General features: G+C 34.7%; 1 protein-coding gene across 1 annotated transcript in view; it reads left to right on the top strand.

The window, feature by feature from the left end:
• BMT2 (base methyltransferase of 25S rRNA 2 homolog) overlaps positions 1-19,644 on the top strand; it is a 119,253-nt gene extending 99,609 nt beyond the window's left edge. Inside the window, exons 4-5 of the mRNA XM_003811233.6 lie at positions 6,108-6,222; positions 16,417-19,644. Coding sequence (XP_003811281.1) covers positions 6,108-6,222; positions 16,417-17,046 — 745 coding nt within the window. The 3' untranslated portion in view covers positions 17,047-19,644. The remainder of the gene's footprint in view (positions 1-6,107; positions 6,223-16,416) is intronic.
• Positions 19,645-19,957: the final 313 nt, after the last annotated feature.

The following is a 19,957-nucleotide window of genomic DNA, read 5'->3' as shown; positions in this document are numbered from 1 at the left end:
TCAAGATTATTGTCTTTAGAACAGTATGCTCAAATGGTATTGAATTATTGATTTTCCTTCTGTGTTATTTGACATTTAACTAGATTCATTAGTTTATAGTGGTTTTATTTTTTGAATATGTAAAACATTAACAACTTTCAAAAGTCAAAACTACAATGAACGGTATACTCAGACATCCCATCTCATACTTAAAGCATCCACCTTGTTCCAGATCTTCTGAGGTTTTATTAGTTTCTGGTTTATCCTTTCTAGGTTTCTTTTTTGCAAAAATAAACATATATGAAAATAAAATACCTTTAAATCAATTTGCAGAGATTATTCTGTTTTTTTTCTTAATGGTGGAAGATTGAGGAAACATTCAAAAAGTAAGACTATCAAATATTTGAACAACATGATTAACAAACTTGCCCACTTATAAACATAGATGTAAAATCCTGAAAATACCTACACACAGTCAATTCTCATTTGTAAATTCCCTGTCTGTGAATTACCTAACTTACTAAAACTTACTTACTTGTAACCCTACAATCAATACTTGTGGCAAAAAATTTGACTCATTCTACACATAAACCTCCCAACTGAGGTCCAACAAGGTGAGCTATGCCTTGTTTCCACTCTCTCACACAAACACCCTTTTCACAGCCTATTTGGTGTTACATTTTTTGTTTGTGCTTTTTGTTGATGTCTTTGTTTTTAAAACAACCCCCACATATGGTGTTGAAGTCTAGTGTTCCTGAGCACAAGAAAGCTGTATTGTGCCTTAACAAAGAAAAATACATGTGTTATGTAAGCTTCCTTCAGGCATGAGTTATAGTGCTGTTGGCCACGAGTTCAATGTTAATGCATCAACAATATGTATTAAATACAGTGCTTTTAAACAGAAACATATAAATTCAAGGTATGTATTGATGAAAATGTTGTGACCAGAGACCTAATCCTGAAGTTTCCATAAGAGCCATTGTTTAGCATTCACTAATTCAACATTCATGGTCACTTCATAGAACCAAATGACCACAAGTAGCCAGAATTTACTGTATATACACACAGACATATAAAACAAATCCTCAGATTATGAAAAGAATAATATATAGAAACCAAATTAGGACCTTCCAAAGAATGCAAGATTGATTTGACACTATACAATTAATGAATTTTTTTCTACCACATAGATTAGTCATATCTGCACAAATATATAGAATGCATTTGATAAAATTCCACATGGATTTGTGTCAAAAAAGGAAAAACTACCCTAGCTAAGCATAAAATGATTTCCTGAAGTCCTGGCCAGAGCAACCAGGCAAGAGAAATAAAAGGAACAAATAGAAGTGGAGAAGTCCAACTATCTCTGTTTGCAGATGACATGATTCTATATCTAGAAAACCCCATAGTCTCTGCTAAAAGCTCCAAGATCTGATGATCAACTTCAGCAAAGTTTCAGGATACAAAATAAATTTACAAAAATCAGCAGCATTCCTATACATCAGCAACATTCAAGCTGAGAGCTAAATCAAGAACACAACCCCATCCATAATTGCCACAAAAAGAATAAAATACCTAGAATACAGCTAATCAGGGAGGTGAAAAATCTCTGCAACAAGAATTGCAAAACAATGCTCAAATCAGAGATGACACAAACAAATGGAAAACATTTCATGCTCATGGATAGGAAGAATCATTATTGTTGAAATGGCCATACTGTCAAAGCAATTTACAGATCCAGTGCTATTTTCATCAAACTACCAATGACATTCTTCACAGAATTAAGAAAAACTAGTTTAAAATTCATACGGAACCAGAAAGGAGCCCAAATCACCAAGGCAACTCTAAGCAAAAATAACAAAGCTGGAGGCATCACATGTTACCCAACTTCAAATGATACTATAAGGCTACAGTAAACAAAACAGCATGGTACTGGTACCCAAACAGACACACAGACCAATGGACAGAATAGAGAACCCAGAAATAAAACCTACAACCATCTGATCTTCAATAAAGTTGACAAAAGCAGTGGGGACAGGACTCGCTATTCAATAAATGGTGCTGGGATAACTAGCCATATGCAGAAGATTGAAACTGGACCTCTTTCTTACACCATACACAAAAGTAAACTCAAGATCAGTTAAAAAGACTTAAATGTTAAACTAGAAAAACCTTGGAAGATAACCTAGGAAATACCATTCTGGACATAAAACCTGGGAAAGATTATGACAAAGATGCCAAAAGTAATTTTAACAAAAACATTGACAAGTGGGACCTACTTAAACTAAAGAGCTTCTGCACAGCAACAGAAACTATCAACAGAATAAACAGACAACCTACAGAATGGGAGAAAATATAACCATGCATCTGACAAAGGTCCAATATCCAGCATCTATAAGGAACTTAAACAAATTTGCAGGCAGAAAACAACCCCATTAAAAAGTAGGCAAAGGACATGAACAGACACTTCTCAAAAGAAGACAAACGTGTCCAACAAGCATATGAGAAAATGCTCAACATCACTAAACGTTAGAGAAATGCAAATCAAAACCACAGTGAGATACCATCTCACAGGCATCAGAATGGCTATTAATTAAAAAGTCAAAAAAATAACAGCTGCTGGCAAGGTTGCAGAGAAAGGGGAATGCTAATAAACTGCTGGTGGGAATGTAAATGAGTTCAGCCATTGTGGAAAGCCGTGTAGCAATTCCTCAAAGAACTTAAAACAAAATTACTACTAGACTCAGCAATCCCCCATTATTGGGTATACACCCAAGGGACTATAAATCATTCTGCAATAAAGACACATGCACACATATGTTCATCACAGCACAGTTCACAATAGCAAAGACATGGAATCAACCTAAATGCCCAACAGCAGTAGACTGGATAAAGAAAACATGGTACATATACACCATAGAATACTATGCAGCCATAAAAAAGAATGAAATCATGTCCTTTTTAGCAACATGGATGGTGCTGGAGGTCATTATCCTAAGCAAACTAATTCAGGAACAGAACCACATACCTCATGTTCTCACTTGTTAGTGGGAGCTAAGTGATGAGAACACATGGACCCAAAGAGGGAAACAGCATACACTGGGGATTACTTAAGGGTGGAGACAGAGAAGGGAGAGAATAAAAAAAACTACCTATTGGGAACTATCTTTATTACCTGGGTGACAAAATAATCAGTACACCAAACTCCCTAAACACCAAACTCCTGAGACACGTAGTTTACCTGTGTAACCTGTACATGTACCCCTGGACCTAAAATAAAAGTTTATAAAAAAGGAACTTCAACTTTATCAAGGGTAGTATCTAAAACCTATACCAGTTATTACATTTAATGGTGAAACACTGGAATGTTCCTTCTGATGTAAGATTAATAGTGTCCATCCACTTGCCCACTTCTATCTACCAACATATTGGAAGTCCTCAGCAGAGTGGTAAGGGGGTAAAAAATGGATGGGTAGGTGGGTGATAGGAGAGGATGAAACACAAATGTCATTTTTCACAGATTAGGAACTTATGTACCTAGAGTACACAAAATAATATACAGATAAACAATCGAGATAAATTTAGTAAAGCTGCTGGATCTAAAAAAAATAATGCATAGTAGCCACCCCTTCTTCACAGAGAGTACATGCTGACACCCCCCATGGAGGCCTAAAACCACAGACATTACTGAATCCTATACATACTATGTTTTTATATATACATACCCATGATAAAGTTTAATTTATAAGTTAGGCACAATAAGAATAACAATAAAATAGAACAATTATAACAAAATGCTATAAAAATTACGTGAGTATGGTATGTCAAAGTATCTTATTGTACTTCACTTACTCACATAATTTTTAAAGTATTTGAGTATGGTATCTCAAAGTGTCTTATGGTACTTCACTTACACTTATGATGTGAGATGATAAAATGCCCATACAATGGGATGGAGTGAAGTGAATGACATAGGTATGGTGACTTAGCATTAGGCTACTGTTGACCTTCTGACCGTACATCAGGAGGAGGAGGATCACCTGCTTTCAGTAATCCTAGATCATGAAGCCATGCCTATGTCAATTGTTAGATATCAGGATCATAAGATATCCTGTTAATGACTAATGCAAAAAGCACGGATACTTTGGACAAATGGATGTGATTCATGTCCTGGGTCTGACGGTGTGAGAATTTACCATGCTACTCAGAATGTCATGCAATTTAAATCTCATGAATTGGTTTATTTCTGGAATTTTCTGTTGAGCATTTTCAGACCATGGTTAACTGCGGGTAACTGAAACCACAAAAGGTGAAACACCAGATAAGGGGGGAGTATTGTATCCAAGTGAATTGCATCTGTGTAACCAACAATAAAAAATGAAATTGGAAAAAAAAAAAACAGTAAAGTGTATCCATGGGAAAAAAGATAATAAAAGCATCAAAAACTAGGAAATACCAAGGAATATAACTCCAACAAAAGATGTGAGGGAACTTTTTAGAGAAAATGATCAAAACTATTGACAGTTTTTTAAGTAAATGGATAACTATTCATGTTCATGAATTTGAAGATTGAATATTGTAAACATGTTAATTCTCCTTAAGTGATCTTTAGACTTAATGCCATGCTAATAAAAGTCTTAAGTGTACTACTGTACAGAAGTAAAAGTGAATTATAGAAGCACAAACAACTCAAAAACAACAGCAAATGAAAGCAGCAAGTTACAAAATGTAGTGTAAAACTAAACTGTAGACATTCAGTCGTAGGTACTTAAGACTATAAAAGGAAATCAAGGGAATAAATAAGGATAAGTGACTAAAATAGGGATAGTGACTACCTAAAATAAAGGTGTGGGGGATGTCATCAGGGAGGGTCATGTTTCCAGGATGCAGTCGTTATGTCTTGACCTGAGTGGTAATTACATGGTCACTCACTGAGTGACTGTTCTTTAAACTGTGTATATTTTATGCAAATAAAAAATTAAGGAGCGAAGCCAAATAATTTGAAATAGGCTTAGTATATTACTGAGAATTGATCAGTTATTAAGCTAATCCATGATATGATTAAGTTATTGGTGATTGTTCCATAATGTTGAAGTAACTTGAATGGTTTAGGATACTTCATTGAGAAAGAAAATTCAATTTATAAGAAGTATATTTTTTTAAGACTCTCAGAAATGTTTTGCTACTCAGTTTACTAGAATCTATACTACAGAATTTAGCATATAGCAAATTCTGCTTTTACTAGGGAAGATCATTAGTGGAAGAAATACAATTTTTTTTATATAACATGGTAATAGTGAGCAATGATATCTACCACTTTTTGAGCACTTACCATGTACTAGGCATAGGGTCAAGTATTAAATGTATTATCTTATTAATTCTGGGAAAAAGTCTAAGGGTAAATACCACTATTATCCCCGTATTACATGTTAAGGGTCAGAGTCAGGTTATGGTCTTAGCCTTTCTGATTCGAGAACTCCTTAACCATAGCCCAATAAGGGTAAGAATGACTAGTAGTGTGTATAGTATTACATATTGTTACAGATTCTCATTTGTTTTTTACTCTCACTCTGAGTGTAGAGTGGAGTTTTCCAGAGACTACATAGCATGTGATGTTGCAACAGCCTGAATGCAAAAGCAGATATTAGAATTCATTCATCTTCAATTAAGCCAGACATTAGAGACTTGAAAAAATATATTTTTTAAAAATGGGGGTTGGGGGTGGGGGAGCCAGGCTCAGTGGCTCACGCCTCTAATCCCAGTACTTTGGGAGCTGAGGCTGGAGGATCACTTGAGCTCAGGAGTTCAAGACCAGCCTGGGCAATACAGCAAGACCTTGTCTCAATTTTTAAAAAATTAAATAAGTAAATATATATAAAACAAGGCTGTACTTTTTTACTATCCTTTTTAAGTCTAATAAATGAATATTTTTAAGACTTGTTCATCTTAACTTCAAATATGATCATTATTAATAGATATAACTCACAGAAATGAAAGCTCATTGGGGCCGTCAGTAATTTTTAAATGTGTAAAAGGGTCCTGAGACCAAAAAGTTAAAGAACTGATAATCTATGTGATTTCTTATATTCTCATATTTGATTTTGTTCTTATAAAATATCTGTTTTTAGGTTGCTACAAGCCTCAGGAAAAATCAGATTACTTGATGTTGGCAGCTGCTTTAACCCATTTCTGAAGTTTGAAGAATTTCTAACTGTTGGCATAGATATTGTACCTGCTGTAGAGGTATGCATAGTTTTGTTTTTGGACTTTAATATTTTACATGTATATTTACAAAAGAAAAGCACTGTCTTTGCATCCCTAAAATAGCAAATGTATTTCCTGTGTACCCATTGAGGAGAGATTTCAAAACTAAATACATTTTGTGAAAAATTGAGCATTTAACCAAATATTGTCTTTATTTTCTTTATCATCTAAATAGCCATAATCTAAAACTATGTTAAAGCAAAATCATTGCAATTAAGAAACTTCAACTGGGCATGGTGGATCACTCCTGTAATCCCAACACTTTAGGAGGCCAAGATGGGTGGATCACCTGAGGTCAGGAGTTTGAGACCAGCCTGGCTAACATGGTGAAACCCCGTCCCTACTAAAAAATAAAAAAAATGTAGCTGGGCGTGGTGGCAAGCGCCTGTAATCCCAGCTACTCAGGAGGCTGAGGCAGGAGAATCGCTTGAACCCGGGAGGCGGAGGTGGCAGTGAGTCGAGATCGCGCCACTGCACTCCAGCCTGGGTGACACAGTGAGACTCCGTTTAAAAAAAAAAAAAAGAAACTTCAGTAGATTACAGAATTCCACATAGCTGTAGTGTTTGGGTTTTGCATTTTGTTATATTTGGTTTATTATTTTCTTTTAATGCATCTCTTTCTGAAATATACAGTGTTGTAGAGCCATTATGGAATAGTAGAAAGAGGCAAGGGCTTTGGCATCAGCCAGAACTTTATTAAATCCAGCTTGTTTGTACTTGAGTCGATGAAACTACTTAACACTTGGCCTGGTACATTATAGGAACTCAATAAATGATAGATACTATCCTTTCTTTTGAGAACATTTCCTATGGGTCAGTTATTATGACACTATCATTTCAATTCAGTGAAGCAGGATCACCTTATCAGCTTGAACTTTTTTTTAAGATGGAGTTTTGCTCTTGTTGCCCAGGCTTGAGTGCAGTGGCATGATCACTCACTGCAACTTATGCCTCCCGGGTTCCAGTGATTCTCCTGCCTCAGCCTCCTAAATAGCTGGATTACAGGCATGCACCACCACGCCCAGCTAACTTTGTATTTTTGGTAGAGACAGGGTTTCACCGTGTTGGTCAGGCTGGTCTCGAACTCCTGACCTCAGGTGATCCACCTGCCTCAACCTCCCAAAGTGCTGGGATTGCAGGCATGAGCTACTGCACCCAGCCAGCTTGAACTTTCTTTTACCTTAATCATGTGATGCCAAGAGTTTGTGTTAAAGGCATTTTTTAAAGATAGATAACTCTAAAGTAGGCACATTATTTATATCAGAAAAAGACTTTTTTTCCAGAATAACATTAATTCATTATGTTTACCATTTTACTCTTGATAGAACTCTAGACATAAAAATTTTTACAAAATGCATTTAAATATTTACAAAATGCATTTTAATGTTATTTTTAAAGTATGGATTAGAGTATTAATATATTAATTATTAGGGATTTTTTCCCTCTATTGCTGTATTCCCAGTACCTAGAAGAGTGCCTAGTATATTTAATACTTTTTTAAATAAAAGAATAGAATCATGTTTCCAGCCTAGGTTTGAACCTCTCCATCACCATTTTCTAGTCTCTGATCCTCAGTTTTCTCATCTGTATAATGGGGTTAGTAGTAGACCACATTTCATAGGTTGTTGTAATGTTTTCTTGAAAAAAAAAAAAAAGTATTTAAAGCACCAAGCATAGTAGCTCTTATACAGTGCCTGCTAAATAAATGTTTGTTGTTACTACTGGTAAGTTCCTGCATGAAGATTTAACTTTCATATGAAACTTTGATTATGAATCATTTTGATGAGCATGATTAAATCTGTATAACATCAAGGAACAAGCAAGTCCTAAAACCATTACTGTTATTTCTACTTTCGTTTTCTCTATTATAAAATCACTGTTCTTAGCTTACCACTGCAGAGAAGTTCTGTGCCATCAGGAACTAATTTTAAAGCCCAAGTGGCTTCATGCATGGATTATCTTCTCTTCCTTCCTCAAGATATACATGAGAGATGTTCTTCAGGGACTGCTGAGACACCATGACCATTTGATCTGATCCTTAAGCTTAACATTAAATCTATTTATGGATAAGTTTATAAACACTGAATTGTATAGTCACCAAGGAAGACAAAAGACGGCTATACATAACTTAAGTAGTAGAATCAGAGTTTCACAGTTCAGAATCCTATAACTAATTTTAAAACAGAGTAAAGGGACTTACTCTTCCAGCCAAGATGGGATAAGATAGACCAGCTTTATCCTCTTCCACTTGAAGCAACAAAATATTTGAAATAATTTTGACACTGCACATCAGGTAATGAAGGACAGTGATCTCTGAGAGATGGAAAACAAATGAGACAAGCCCTACAATTACTCTAGGATATTGCCTTGAGAGAGTTTCCAGGATATAGCGCAGGGAGAAACCCAAGCAGAGTTCAAGTGATTCTGTGAGTTGTGAAGAGTCCTAGGGAGTTGAGAGTCCTAGGAGACCGAGGCAGCTAGAGTTTCTAGAATGGTCTACTGAAAATAAGAAAGCCATAGAGGGAAAAACTCCAGAGGCCTGCAAAAGGTCCCCTTTGAATACTCAGCTGAGTACAAATCAGCACACATGTATATGAGAAAACTACATGAGACTGGATAAGATACTGTCCAAAAGGCTTAGAGATTACAGTGGCCAGCACTCACACAGAGAAGTATTAATATTGTACCTGTTCCCATCAGCCATACTGGAGCATTCAAGATTTACAGACATTTAATAGAGTACACAGAGAAGGGTCTTACCTCAATAATGGAGAATAATTTGCCTTAGACTAAACACTAGTGCTCTAGTCCCACGTAACAAATCTTAAAAGTAAGACCTAAAAACTTCAGATTGTCTCCAGGTTTCTTAACTACATCCCAGAACACAGTTCAGGAATATTTATAGCAATCCATAGTTATGTAGAACCCACCAAGGTAAAATTCACCATGTCTAGCATCCAAAAAAAATTACAGCCATGCAAAGCAGCAAGAAAATAGGACCCACAGTGAGGAGATAAATCAGCCAACAATGACCAACCCTGAACTGACACAGAAACAGGGACGTTAAAATAGAGATAATACCAGTTTGGGAAAATTACTTAAGCTAAACTTTTACACAGTTTATATTCTTTACTTATATGTGTTATGCTTCAATACAGTTTTATTATTTAAAAAAATCAAAACTGTGTAAAAAGCTAAGTAGAAATAGGAAGATATTTTAAAATACCCAAATCTGTCTTCTAAAGACAGATACTATAATGTGTGATGTGAAGATGCATACTGGATAGGATTAATGCATATTAGATGTTGCAGAAGGAAAGGGAAATTGAAGATACAACAATAGCAGCTATCCAAAATGAAACAGAAAATTTTTAAAATAGAAGAGCATCAGTGATACAAATCTAAGCAACTAAATATAAGCGTAATTGGAATCCCCCAAAAGGTGGGGGATTTGAAAAAATGGCCAAAAACTTTCCAATTTAATTAAAGCTTTAAACTCACAAATTCAAAGAAGCCCAACAAACCCCAAACAAAAGAAACATCAAGAAAATTACACCAAGGAACATCAAATCAAACTTCTAAAACTAGTGATAAAATCTTAAAAGCTCCCAGAAATTGTAAAGACACCTTAAAGTACTGAAGGAAAAAGTCACCTAGAATTTTATACCCAGCCAAAATGTCTTTCAAAAATGAAGATGAAATCGATTTTCTTCAGATGTGTAAAAGCTGAAATAATTCAATATTAGCAAGCTTGTATTATAAGAAATGTTAAGGTGGAAGTGCTTTAGCCAGTTAGAAATATGGCTCTACACAAAGGAATGAAGAATACTAGAAGTGATAACTATACAGCTAAAAAGATTTTCTCTTGTTGTTTAAACTCTTTAAAGATAATTTACCATTGTTTCGGGTTGAATTATGTCAACCTAAAACAGATATCTTGGAGTTCTAACTCTAAAGATGTGACTTTATTTGAAGATAGGAGCTTTACAGAGGTAATCAAATTAAACAGGGGTGATTACAGTGGCCCCTAGTCCAATAAGACTCTGGTATCCTTATAAAAAGGAGAAATTTAACTCAGAAACAAGCACACAGGGAGAACGTCACATGAAGATGAGCACAGAGATTGGAGAGATGCATCTATAAACCAAAGACCACCAAAGATTGCCAGCAAACCACTAGAGGCAAGGCAAGAGGCATTGATTAGATTCTCCCTCACAGCCCTCAAAAGGAAGAAATCTTCCCACAATCTTGACCTCAGACTTCTAAGCCTCCAGAACTATGAGAAAATTTATATTGTTTAAGCCACCTAGTTCATGGCACTTTGTTACAACAGCACTAGCAAACTAATACAACAACTTAAGCAAAAATAATGATATAGAGTGGGGTTTTTAATATAGATAAAATGAAAATTTATGACAGTAGCATAAAGGGTGACATGAGAGAATCAGAAATATACTTGGCCCTCCATATACTTGGATTCCACATCTGTGGATGCAGTCAACCACAGATCAAAAATATTTGCGGCAGGGCATGGTGGCTTACACCTGTAATATCCCAGCACTTTGGGAGGCCAATGCAGAAGGACTGCTTGAGCCCAGGAGCTTGACGCCAGCCTATGCAACACAGCAAGACCTCATCTCTACAAAAAATAAAAAAGTTAGCCATGCATGGTGCACTTGTAGTCCCAGCTGCTCAGGAGACAGATGGGAGGATCGCTTGAGCCCTGGAGGTTGAGGCTGCAGTTATCCAAGATTGTGCCACTGCACTCCAGCCTGGGCCACAGAGGGAGACCCTGTCTCAATAAATAAAAATAACAATACAACAATAAAAATAATATAGCATAACAACTATTTACATAACATTACATTGCATTACATATTGTAAGTAATCTAGAGATGACTTAAAATATATGGGAAGATATGCATAGGGTGTATGCAAATAATACCATTTTATATAAAGGACTTGAACGTGGATTTGGGTATGTACAGTGGTTCCTGGAACCAGTCCACTGTGATAATATTAGTACTTTGAGGTTCTTGTACATTAAGTGCTATAATATCACTTGAAGGTAGACTGATAAGTTAAAGCAACTGCTGAAATAAAAGAGTTATACCTAATCAGCCAACAAGGCTAATAAAATCAAAAAATTTAGTTAATTCAAAAGATGAAGGAAGAGGGGGAAGGGAACAACAATCAAGTGAGACAAGTAGAAAATAAATAGCAAGATTATAGATTTAAAACCTAATCACATCAATCAACACATTAAATAGAAATGGCCTAAATGCCCCAATTGAAAGGCAGAGACTGGCAGATTGGGGGAAAAAAGCCAAGACCCAAATATATGTTGCCCATAAGAAATGTACTTCAATTATTAAGACACAAATAGAGTGAAAGCAATAAGATGGAGAAAAGAAAGCTGGCATGGCTACATTAAAATTAGGCAAAGTATATTTCAGAGCAAAGAATATGATCAGGGATAAAAATGACCATTCCATAATGATTAAAGGGTCAGTTCATCAAGAGTACATAACAATCCTAAACCAAACTTGGTCTATGCACCTAATAACAAAGCTTCCAAATATGTAAACCAAAAACCGATAAACTGTCAAGGAAATATAAACATTGATAAAATTATAGAGATTTCAGCACCCCTCTAAATAATTCCTAGAACAGGTATACTGAACACTTGGCGAAGAATTCACAATGGAAATTAGAACTTTTTTGAAATAAAAATACAAGATATCAAAATGCATAAATGTCACTAAAGTCACAAAAGTAGTACTTAGGGGAAAATTATAGCACTAAACACCTTTATTAGGTAACTGTCTCAAAGCAATGACATCAACTTTTCAACTAGAAGAAAAAAGAAGAGCATTAAATCCAAAGTACAAGAAAGGAAATAATGATCAGAGCAGAAATCAAATGAAATAGAAAACTTTCAGAAAAATAGGGAAAATTAATGAAAGCAAAAGCTAGTTCTTTCAGTAGATGAATAAAATTTATAAACTCTAGCCTACTGATCAGAAGTAAAGAGAAAAAGGTAACATCATGACAGATTTTACCAACATTAAAAGGATAAGAAAATATTTTGAACAACTTTATGCCAATAAATTCGACAATTCAAATGGACCAATTCCTTGAAAGACATAACCACCAAAGCTTATTCATGAAGAAACAGATAAGATGAATGGCCCTAAATCTATTGAAGAAATTATGAATTGGCAGTTTAAAACCTTCCCACAAAGAAAATTCCAGGCACTAATGCCTGCATGTTAAAATTTACCAAATATTTACAGAAGAAATAATACCAATTATATATATTCTCTTCCATAAAATTGAAATGGATGGAATACTTCCCAACTCATTCTATGAGGCCATTACTCTGGTATCAAAATCAGACAAATGTTATAAAACAAAACTACAGATCCATATCCCTTATGAATATAGATATAGATGTTCTATACAAAATTTTAGCAAATTGAATCCAACAAGGTATTTTAAAAGGATAATATATAATGGCCAAGTTTGGTTTATCTCAGGAATGCAAGATTGGTTTAAAATTCAAAAACAATCTATCGTATGAACTCAAAAAGAAAAAGTCATTTGATCATTTCAGTAGGCACAGAAAAGGCATTTGACAAAGCTTTGACAAAATTCAACATCTGGACTTTCCTGATTTAAAAAAAAAAAAACAACTCAGAATTTAAGGGAATTTCTTGAACCTGATAAAGGGTATCTGAAAAATCTCCAGCTAACATCATCCTTAATGGTGAAAGAAAAATGCTTTTCTCACAAGAACAAGATAAGGATGTTTACTCTTACAGCTTCTATTTAGCATTTGTACTAGAGGTTCTAACAATTCAGTAAAGCAAGAAAAAGCAATAAACAGCATGCACATTGGAAAGAAGTAAAACTGTATTCACAGGTGTCATCGATCATCTATTTGATTGTTCTGTGAATTTCTTCAAAGAAGCTCCTAAAACTAACAAATGAGTTTAGCAAGGTTGCAAGAGACAAGATCAATATACAGAAATTTGTGTGTATATACTAGCAGCAACCAATCAGAAATTTTAATTAAAAACAGTACCATACTCTGGCATCAAAAATATGAAATGTTTATTTCATATGTGAGCATATATGAAATATGTAGCTCATAAATCTGACAAAAGTAGAAAAATCCACATGCTGCAAACCACAAATTAGGAGAAAGTAAAGATGACCTAAGCTGGGTGCAGTGGCTCACACCTGTAACCGCAGCATTTTGGGAGGCCTAGGCAAGTGGATTGTTGGAGTCCAAAAGTTCGAGACCATCCTGGGCAATGTGGCAAAAATCTGTCTCTACAAAAAAAATAGAAAAATTAGCCAGATGTGGTGGCACTCGCCTGTGGTCCCAGCTACTCAGGAGCCTGAGGTGGGAAGATTGCTTGAGCCCAGAGGGTGGAGGTTGCAGTGAGCTAAGATCACACCACTGTACTCCAGCCTAGGTGACAGAGTGAGACCCTGTCTGTATAGAGTCAGTGCAGTCCTCATCAAAACTCTTGTGAGCTTTTTTGTAGAAATTGAAAAACTTACTCTAAAATCTGTGTGGAAATTCAAAGGACCTAGAATAATAGCTCAAAACAACTTTGAAGAAGGACAGTGTTGGAGAGTAACACTACCTGATTTCAAAATTATAAAGCTACAGTATTCAAGACAGCGTGGTATTGATGTTCAAGAATGTCAGTGAAATATAATAGATGGTTCACAAATAGGCCCAAACTTACATACGTGATTTTTGCCCAAGATGGAAAGCATAGTCTTTTCCACAATGGTGTTGAAACAAAGGGGTATCCATATACAAAAGAAGAAACTTCAGACCATACCACACTCCATATAAAAAAAATGACCTTGGCTGGGTGTGGTGGATCATGCCTGTAATCCCAGCACTTTGGGAGGCCAAGGTGGGCGGATCACAAGATCAGGAGTTCGAGACCAGCCTGGCCAATATGGTGAAACCCTGTCTCTACAAAAAATACAAAAATTAGCCAGGCATGGTGGTGCATGCCTGTAGTCCCAGCTACTCAGGAGTCTGAGGCAGGAGAATCACTTGAACCCAGGAGGCGGAGGTTGCGGTGAGCCAAGATCACGCTACTGCACTCCAGTCTGGGCAACAGAGTGAGACTCCATCTCAAAAAAAAACAAAAAACAAAAAAAACTCAAAATGTATCATAGACCTAAATGAAAAAGCCATAAACTATAAAACTACTAAAGGAAAACATTTTGAAAAAAAGTCTTTATGACCTTGGGATAGGAAAACACTTTTTAGACCTGACTTTGAAAGCAACATCTAAGAAAGAACAAATTGATAAATTAGTCTTCATCAAAATTAAAGACTTCAGCTCTTCAAAGGACACTGTTAAAAGAATGAAAAGATAAGGCACATGATACTGAGAAAATATTTTCAAGTCATATATCATAAAGGACTTGCATCAAGAATAAATAAAGAACTCTCAAAACCCAGAAAGAAAATACTTAAAACTTTTAAAGCAACCCAATTATTTTTAAATGGGCAAAATATTTGAACAGACACTTTAACATAGAAGATATCTGGATGGCAAATAAGTCCAGGAAAAGATGATAAACATCACTAACTCATTAGGAAAATGCAGATTAAAACTGAAATACCACTACACATCTATTACAATTACTAAAATGAAATAGACTAGCTATACCAAGAGTTGATAAGGATTTGGAGGAACTGGAACTCTCACATACTCCTGGTGGGAACATGAAACTACATAACCACTTTTGAAATCAGTTGGGAGTTATTTAAAAATTAAACCTACTACACCACCTACTGTATGATCTAGCCACCCAAGATATTTCCCCAAGACAAATTAAAGAATGTTGATTCAAACACATGTATGGGAATACTCACAGCAGCTTGAAATGTAATAACCAAAAACTAGAAACAACCCAGATATCCATAAACAGGTGTATATGGATAAACCAACTGTGGTACATCCTTGATACAATGGGATACCATTCTGCAATTTAAAAAGGAATAAACTATTAATACCTGCAAGAAAAATCTCAAAATGATTATTTATATAAAATTCTAGGAAATACAAACTTCAATGGTTGCCTGCTGGCAGGGGAAGAGAAGGAAGGGACTATAAAGGGGAATAAGGAAAATTATGGGGTGTTGGATCTGTTCATTAATTCGACCATGCCAGTGGTTTCATGAGTGTAAAAATACATCACAACTTATCAGACTTATGCTTTTTGTCACTTATACATCAATAAAGCTGCCTTTAAGAAAAAGGGAAGAAGAAAAGCATCTTTTTTTCAGGTACTAGAACATTGCATATCACTTTTCCTAATAAACAGTCCAGATGACTATGTGGCCGGCTTGTATATACACTAACATGAGTGAGGGATTAAGGTATTAGATCATATCTTTGTTAATAACTATTGGTATATGATAGAGTTATTTTTGTCTAATTTTAAAATTGCTTTCTTATTCTGATTCATTTCCATAGTTTTAAGATTTAGCAAATTATATACTGTTATTCATTCCTCTGTTGTATTGTTTCCCATGGTCATTTGTCTAACTAAATCTAGTTTGTTCCAAACTAGGGATTAACTTTTTAATAGAATAAAAGTAATGTTGAGGGTTACTTTTTAAATGGTTAAAGTTAACAGTTTCAAAGAACTAAAGTTTTGGAATCGTTCTGCTGGTACAAATTTTATAATGCCTCTTTCATTATCCTCTTTATTTGATTCATCTTTATTTCATGGTATTTCTTGTTTAGCGTTTTTATATTAGTTTGTTTTTGGTAACTGTAAATGTTAAAGTGAATGTAAATAGAAATGTCATTCCTGTAAACTCCTACCCAAATTAAAATTCATGTAAGTCCCAACCCAAAATACACAAATTATTTCCCATTTTAAATTGTTAGGCAAAAAATATATATTTAAATGATGATTAGCAGGTCTTTGGACTTAATTACTTTGAGATTTTTGTAAAAGTTGTGGTTGAATACATCTGTTCAAGTTTAATAATTTAAAAGGAAAAATGTATAATCAATGCTGGAATTACTATGATATGTGAAATGGTTTGCTGAAAAGTCTGTGTATTAAAGTGGAAATAATCTTGAAGTTCTTAATATGCCTTGTTTTCTGTTTCTGCAGAGTGTCTATAAATGTGATTTCCTGAACTTACAGCTTCAGCAACCACTCCAGCTTGCACAGGATGCTATAGATGCTTTCTTGAAGCAGCTGAAAAACCCTATTGATTCTCTTCCTGGAGAGCTTTTCCATGTGGTTGTTTTCTCTCTCCTTCTTTCTTATTTTCCATCTCCTTACCAGCGATGGATTTGCTGCAAGAAAGCCCATGAACTGTTAGTGTTAAATGGTTTATTACTAATCATCACACCTGATTCCTCCCATCAGAACCGTCATGCTATGATGATGAAAAGCTGGAAGATTGCTATAGAGTCCCTGGGCTTTAAACGCTTCAAGTACTCAAAATTTTCACATATGCATCTGATGGCATTTAGGAAAATCTCTCTAAAAACCACAAGTGACTTGGTTAGTAGGAACTACCCAGGAATGTTATATATTCCTCAAGATTTCAACAGTATAGAAGATGAGGAATATTCTAACCCTTCCTGCTATGTTCGATCAGATATAGAAGATGAACAACTAGCATATGGTTTCACAGAACTCCCTGATGCGCCATATGACTCAGATTCTGGAGAAAGTCAAGCCAGCTCTATTCCTTTCTATGAGCTAGAAGACCCCATATTACTTTTAAGTTAATATGGAAGCAAAAAGGCCCTTTCAGTCCAGGCTCCTAAACTAATTGCTTACACCAATTGGAAATACTAACATGAACTCAGTACTGAAAACCTGGTTTGCATAAAAGAAATGCAGAGGTTTACAGAGTTTGCTATTTTTTTCTACTTCTCAATTTTAAAATTTATTCTTATATAGAAAGCTTAAAGTTTCATGCAGAGTGACTCATGTCATAGCAGAAACTACTGTTACTTTAGCATTTAGCACTATCATAGAAAGGTACCTTTTTCTCTTTAGTGCTATTGTGAAAACAAGCATAATTTGCTATATGTTTTCCTTTTCAACTTTTCAGTGTTGACTATAAACCATTGAATGGAAAACTTTAAGATGTAGAAAGCTGTAGATTGCACTTTGATGACTCACAAGTTAAATGTGATACAGAAAAATAGATCGGTTAGTTGTTTTGTGATGCACTTATCTTTTTCTTTTTTCTAACTAAAATTGTGATGTTACAGAAAGTCATTTTATGTTCCTTTTTTGTCTGATGATCCAATATTTACTGAATCTTTTGTAATTGGTGATAATTCTTTTTCTTTCTTCCTTATATTAAAAGCTCATTTGACAGCATCAGACATTGGGGGAGAGATGTCCCCCAAAGTGTGTATTCTAATTTTATTAGCCCTATCCAATAAACACCATTGCCAAAGTAGTATTTTCATAACTTTCTTGTTGATTTGGGCCTTGGTGTGAAGTATATTTACCTGAGAGTTCACTTTTACTTTTCTTAAACTTAGGCTTCATTTACAAAATGTTTTATTTAAGCAAGGAACAATGTAATACTCAATAATGACCTAAAACACCTTTTTGAAAGGGTTTGCACTTGGAAGAGAGTTTATGTTCTGTTGAAACCAACTTTGATAGGGTCCTCACCTTTCCGTTAAGGAGGTGCCGCACTACAAGTTTCAAATTATATGGAAAAACCTAAAATTAACCCTCTGTTGGTGATCTCATAAAATGGTTTTGACCTTTTGGTATCTTAATTTCTATCTAAACTTTATCAGAAAATTTTCTTTGAATATATCAATTAGTTGGCTGTGGGAATTTTCCCTTTCCACATTAATAAATGCCTTTCTGTGTTTCTGAATCAGAAGCAAATGATTAGGGAAAAATGTATGTCCAAACAAGACAAGATTAGTTTAAACAATTAAGAACATTTAGTCCACATTGTCTTGTCAGCCAGCAATTGTCATGGAAGCTATCATTTTTAAGAGTGCCACTGTGTGGATTTTTTTTTCAAGTGGTTATTACATTAAAATTACCTCATACTGAGGTTTTTGCACTGAAATATCACAGTTTCAGATTTCATGGTTAATGTTGTGCGTATGTTTGTATGTTTTTAAAGGAAACTTGCATTTTCAATAGTTGATCCTAAATTTCATAAACTGCACTTCTTTACTCTGGTAAAGCTGATGTTTTTGTGCTTATTGTGAATTGCCGTAGTACCTTTGAATGTCAAACTTTATTTAGAAATATAAAACTTATCCTTTATGATATAAATGGTTGAGTGTATGTACCCAGTATTTCTAATTAAATTTCACATGCTAAATTAATGAAAGTAACAAGATTGTAATTTTTAGAAGTCAGTTGATTAAATGCAATAAATATTGGTTGCTCAAATATGCCACAAGTAACTCGAAATTTTTCATTTACTTTCAACAGCATAAGATTCTTTAATATTTAGGATTGACTGTTCTTTCCAGTTAAGCACTAAAGGATTATGTCTTGTAGCTTCCCCAAGAGAAGGGGAAGAAAAAAAAAAGCACTGTGTTAAGGATAATACAGAACTATTTTGAACTATTTTGGTAGTACCTTTTACCATACTGTTTGCTTTTTGATTTGGGTAAATATCTTAAGAGCAAAGAAAACAATACACCAAATGAAAATGCTTTGAAAGTAAATGAAAACAGCGCTTTTGAAAGGCTGGTATAGTATGACCCTGGAGTCAGCCTTTGTGTTACAGCGAAAATGTTGGTGCTATAAATTCTGATTGTTTACAGATGTTGATTCTGCTTATGCTCCAAAGTGTGCATGATGTATTTTACGTAGTACTCTGAGGAAGTCTCTTTATAAAACCTACTACCACTTAGTATAAATTTGTTTGAATTTATATCATTTGTTACTGTAAATTCAGCTTATTCAAATTAGGTTAGCACAGATTTAAACTGATACACATTCCACCAAAGCCAATTCAGTGTATAAGTATTGAAGTATAAGCAGTCATTGCAGCTTGATGCCAGATCATGTATGTAATAACAAGTGGAAGTTAATAGGGCCTTCTAATACTGTATGGGTACTCCTAAGAATTATTTCATTTTGGATATAAAGAAGTTATGAGGCCTCCTGTCACATTCACAGCTGGTTCTCCAAAATAATTTGGTTGTTTCAAAAACAAATGGTAATCATTTGGTTGGATTCTTCAGTATCATGACTAGATCATGTGGTTTTACCATAGTTGCCAAGTGGTGGGAGGTAGCATACCTGAAAATGTACGTGTGTGTTTGTTGTATTTTTTCACATTTTGTGAACAAAGCACATTTATTAAAAATTTTAAATTTTCTAGTATTCTTTGTCTGTTACTTATAAACCGAAAGTTCTGTGGTCTTTGATGTATCTCACTAAGTGATTTCAGCATTGGGAAGCAATTTAGAACTTGAGTGACTTGTACAATTTTCCCACTGGGTTTCATTTTTGTTAAATCCCTTAATGTCATAAATTTATTCACTGAGATCCAGAGAACTCAGGTGACTTCCCATTGTCATGTTTTGTCATGTTTATGGCAGAAGCAGGGCAACAGCATAAATTCTACTTTATTGTATGTCAACCATATCATATTCTTTTTTTTTTTTAAGTAAGCTACATAATTTATCAGTTCTTT

This window comes from Pan paniscus, chromosome 6, assembly GCF_029289425.2.
Source record: "Pan paniscus chromosome 6, NHGRI_mPanPan1-v2.0_pri, whole genome shotgun sequence".
Taxonomy (NCBI): Eukaryota; Metazoa; Chordata; class Mammalia; order Primates; family Hominidae; genus Pan; species Pan paniscus.
This window is presented reverse-complemented; position numbering and strand designations above follow the sequence as displayed.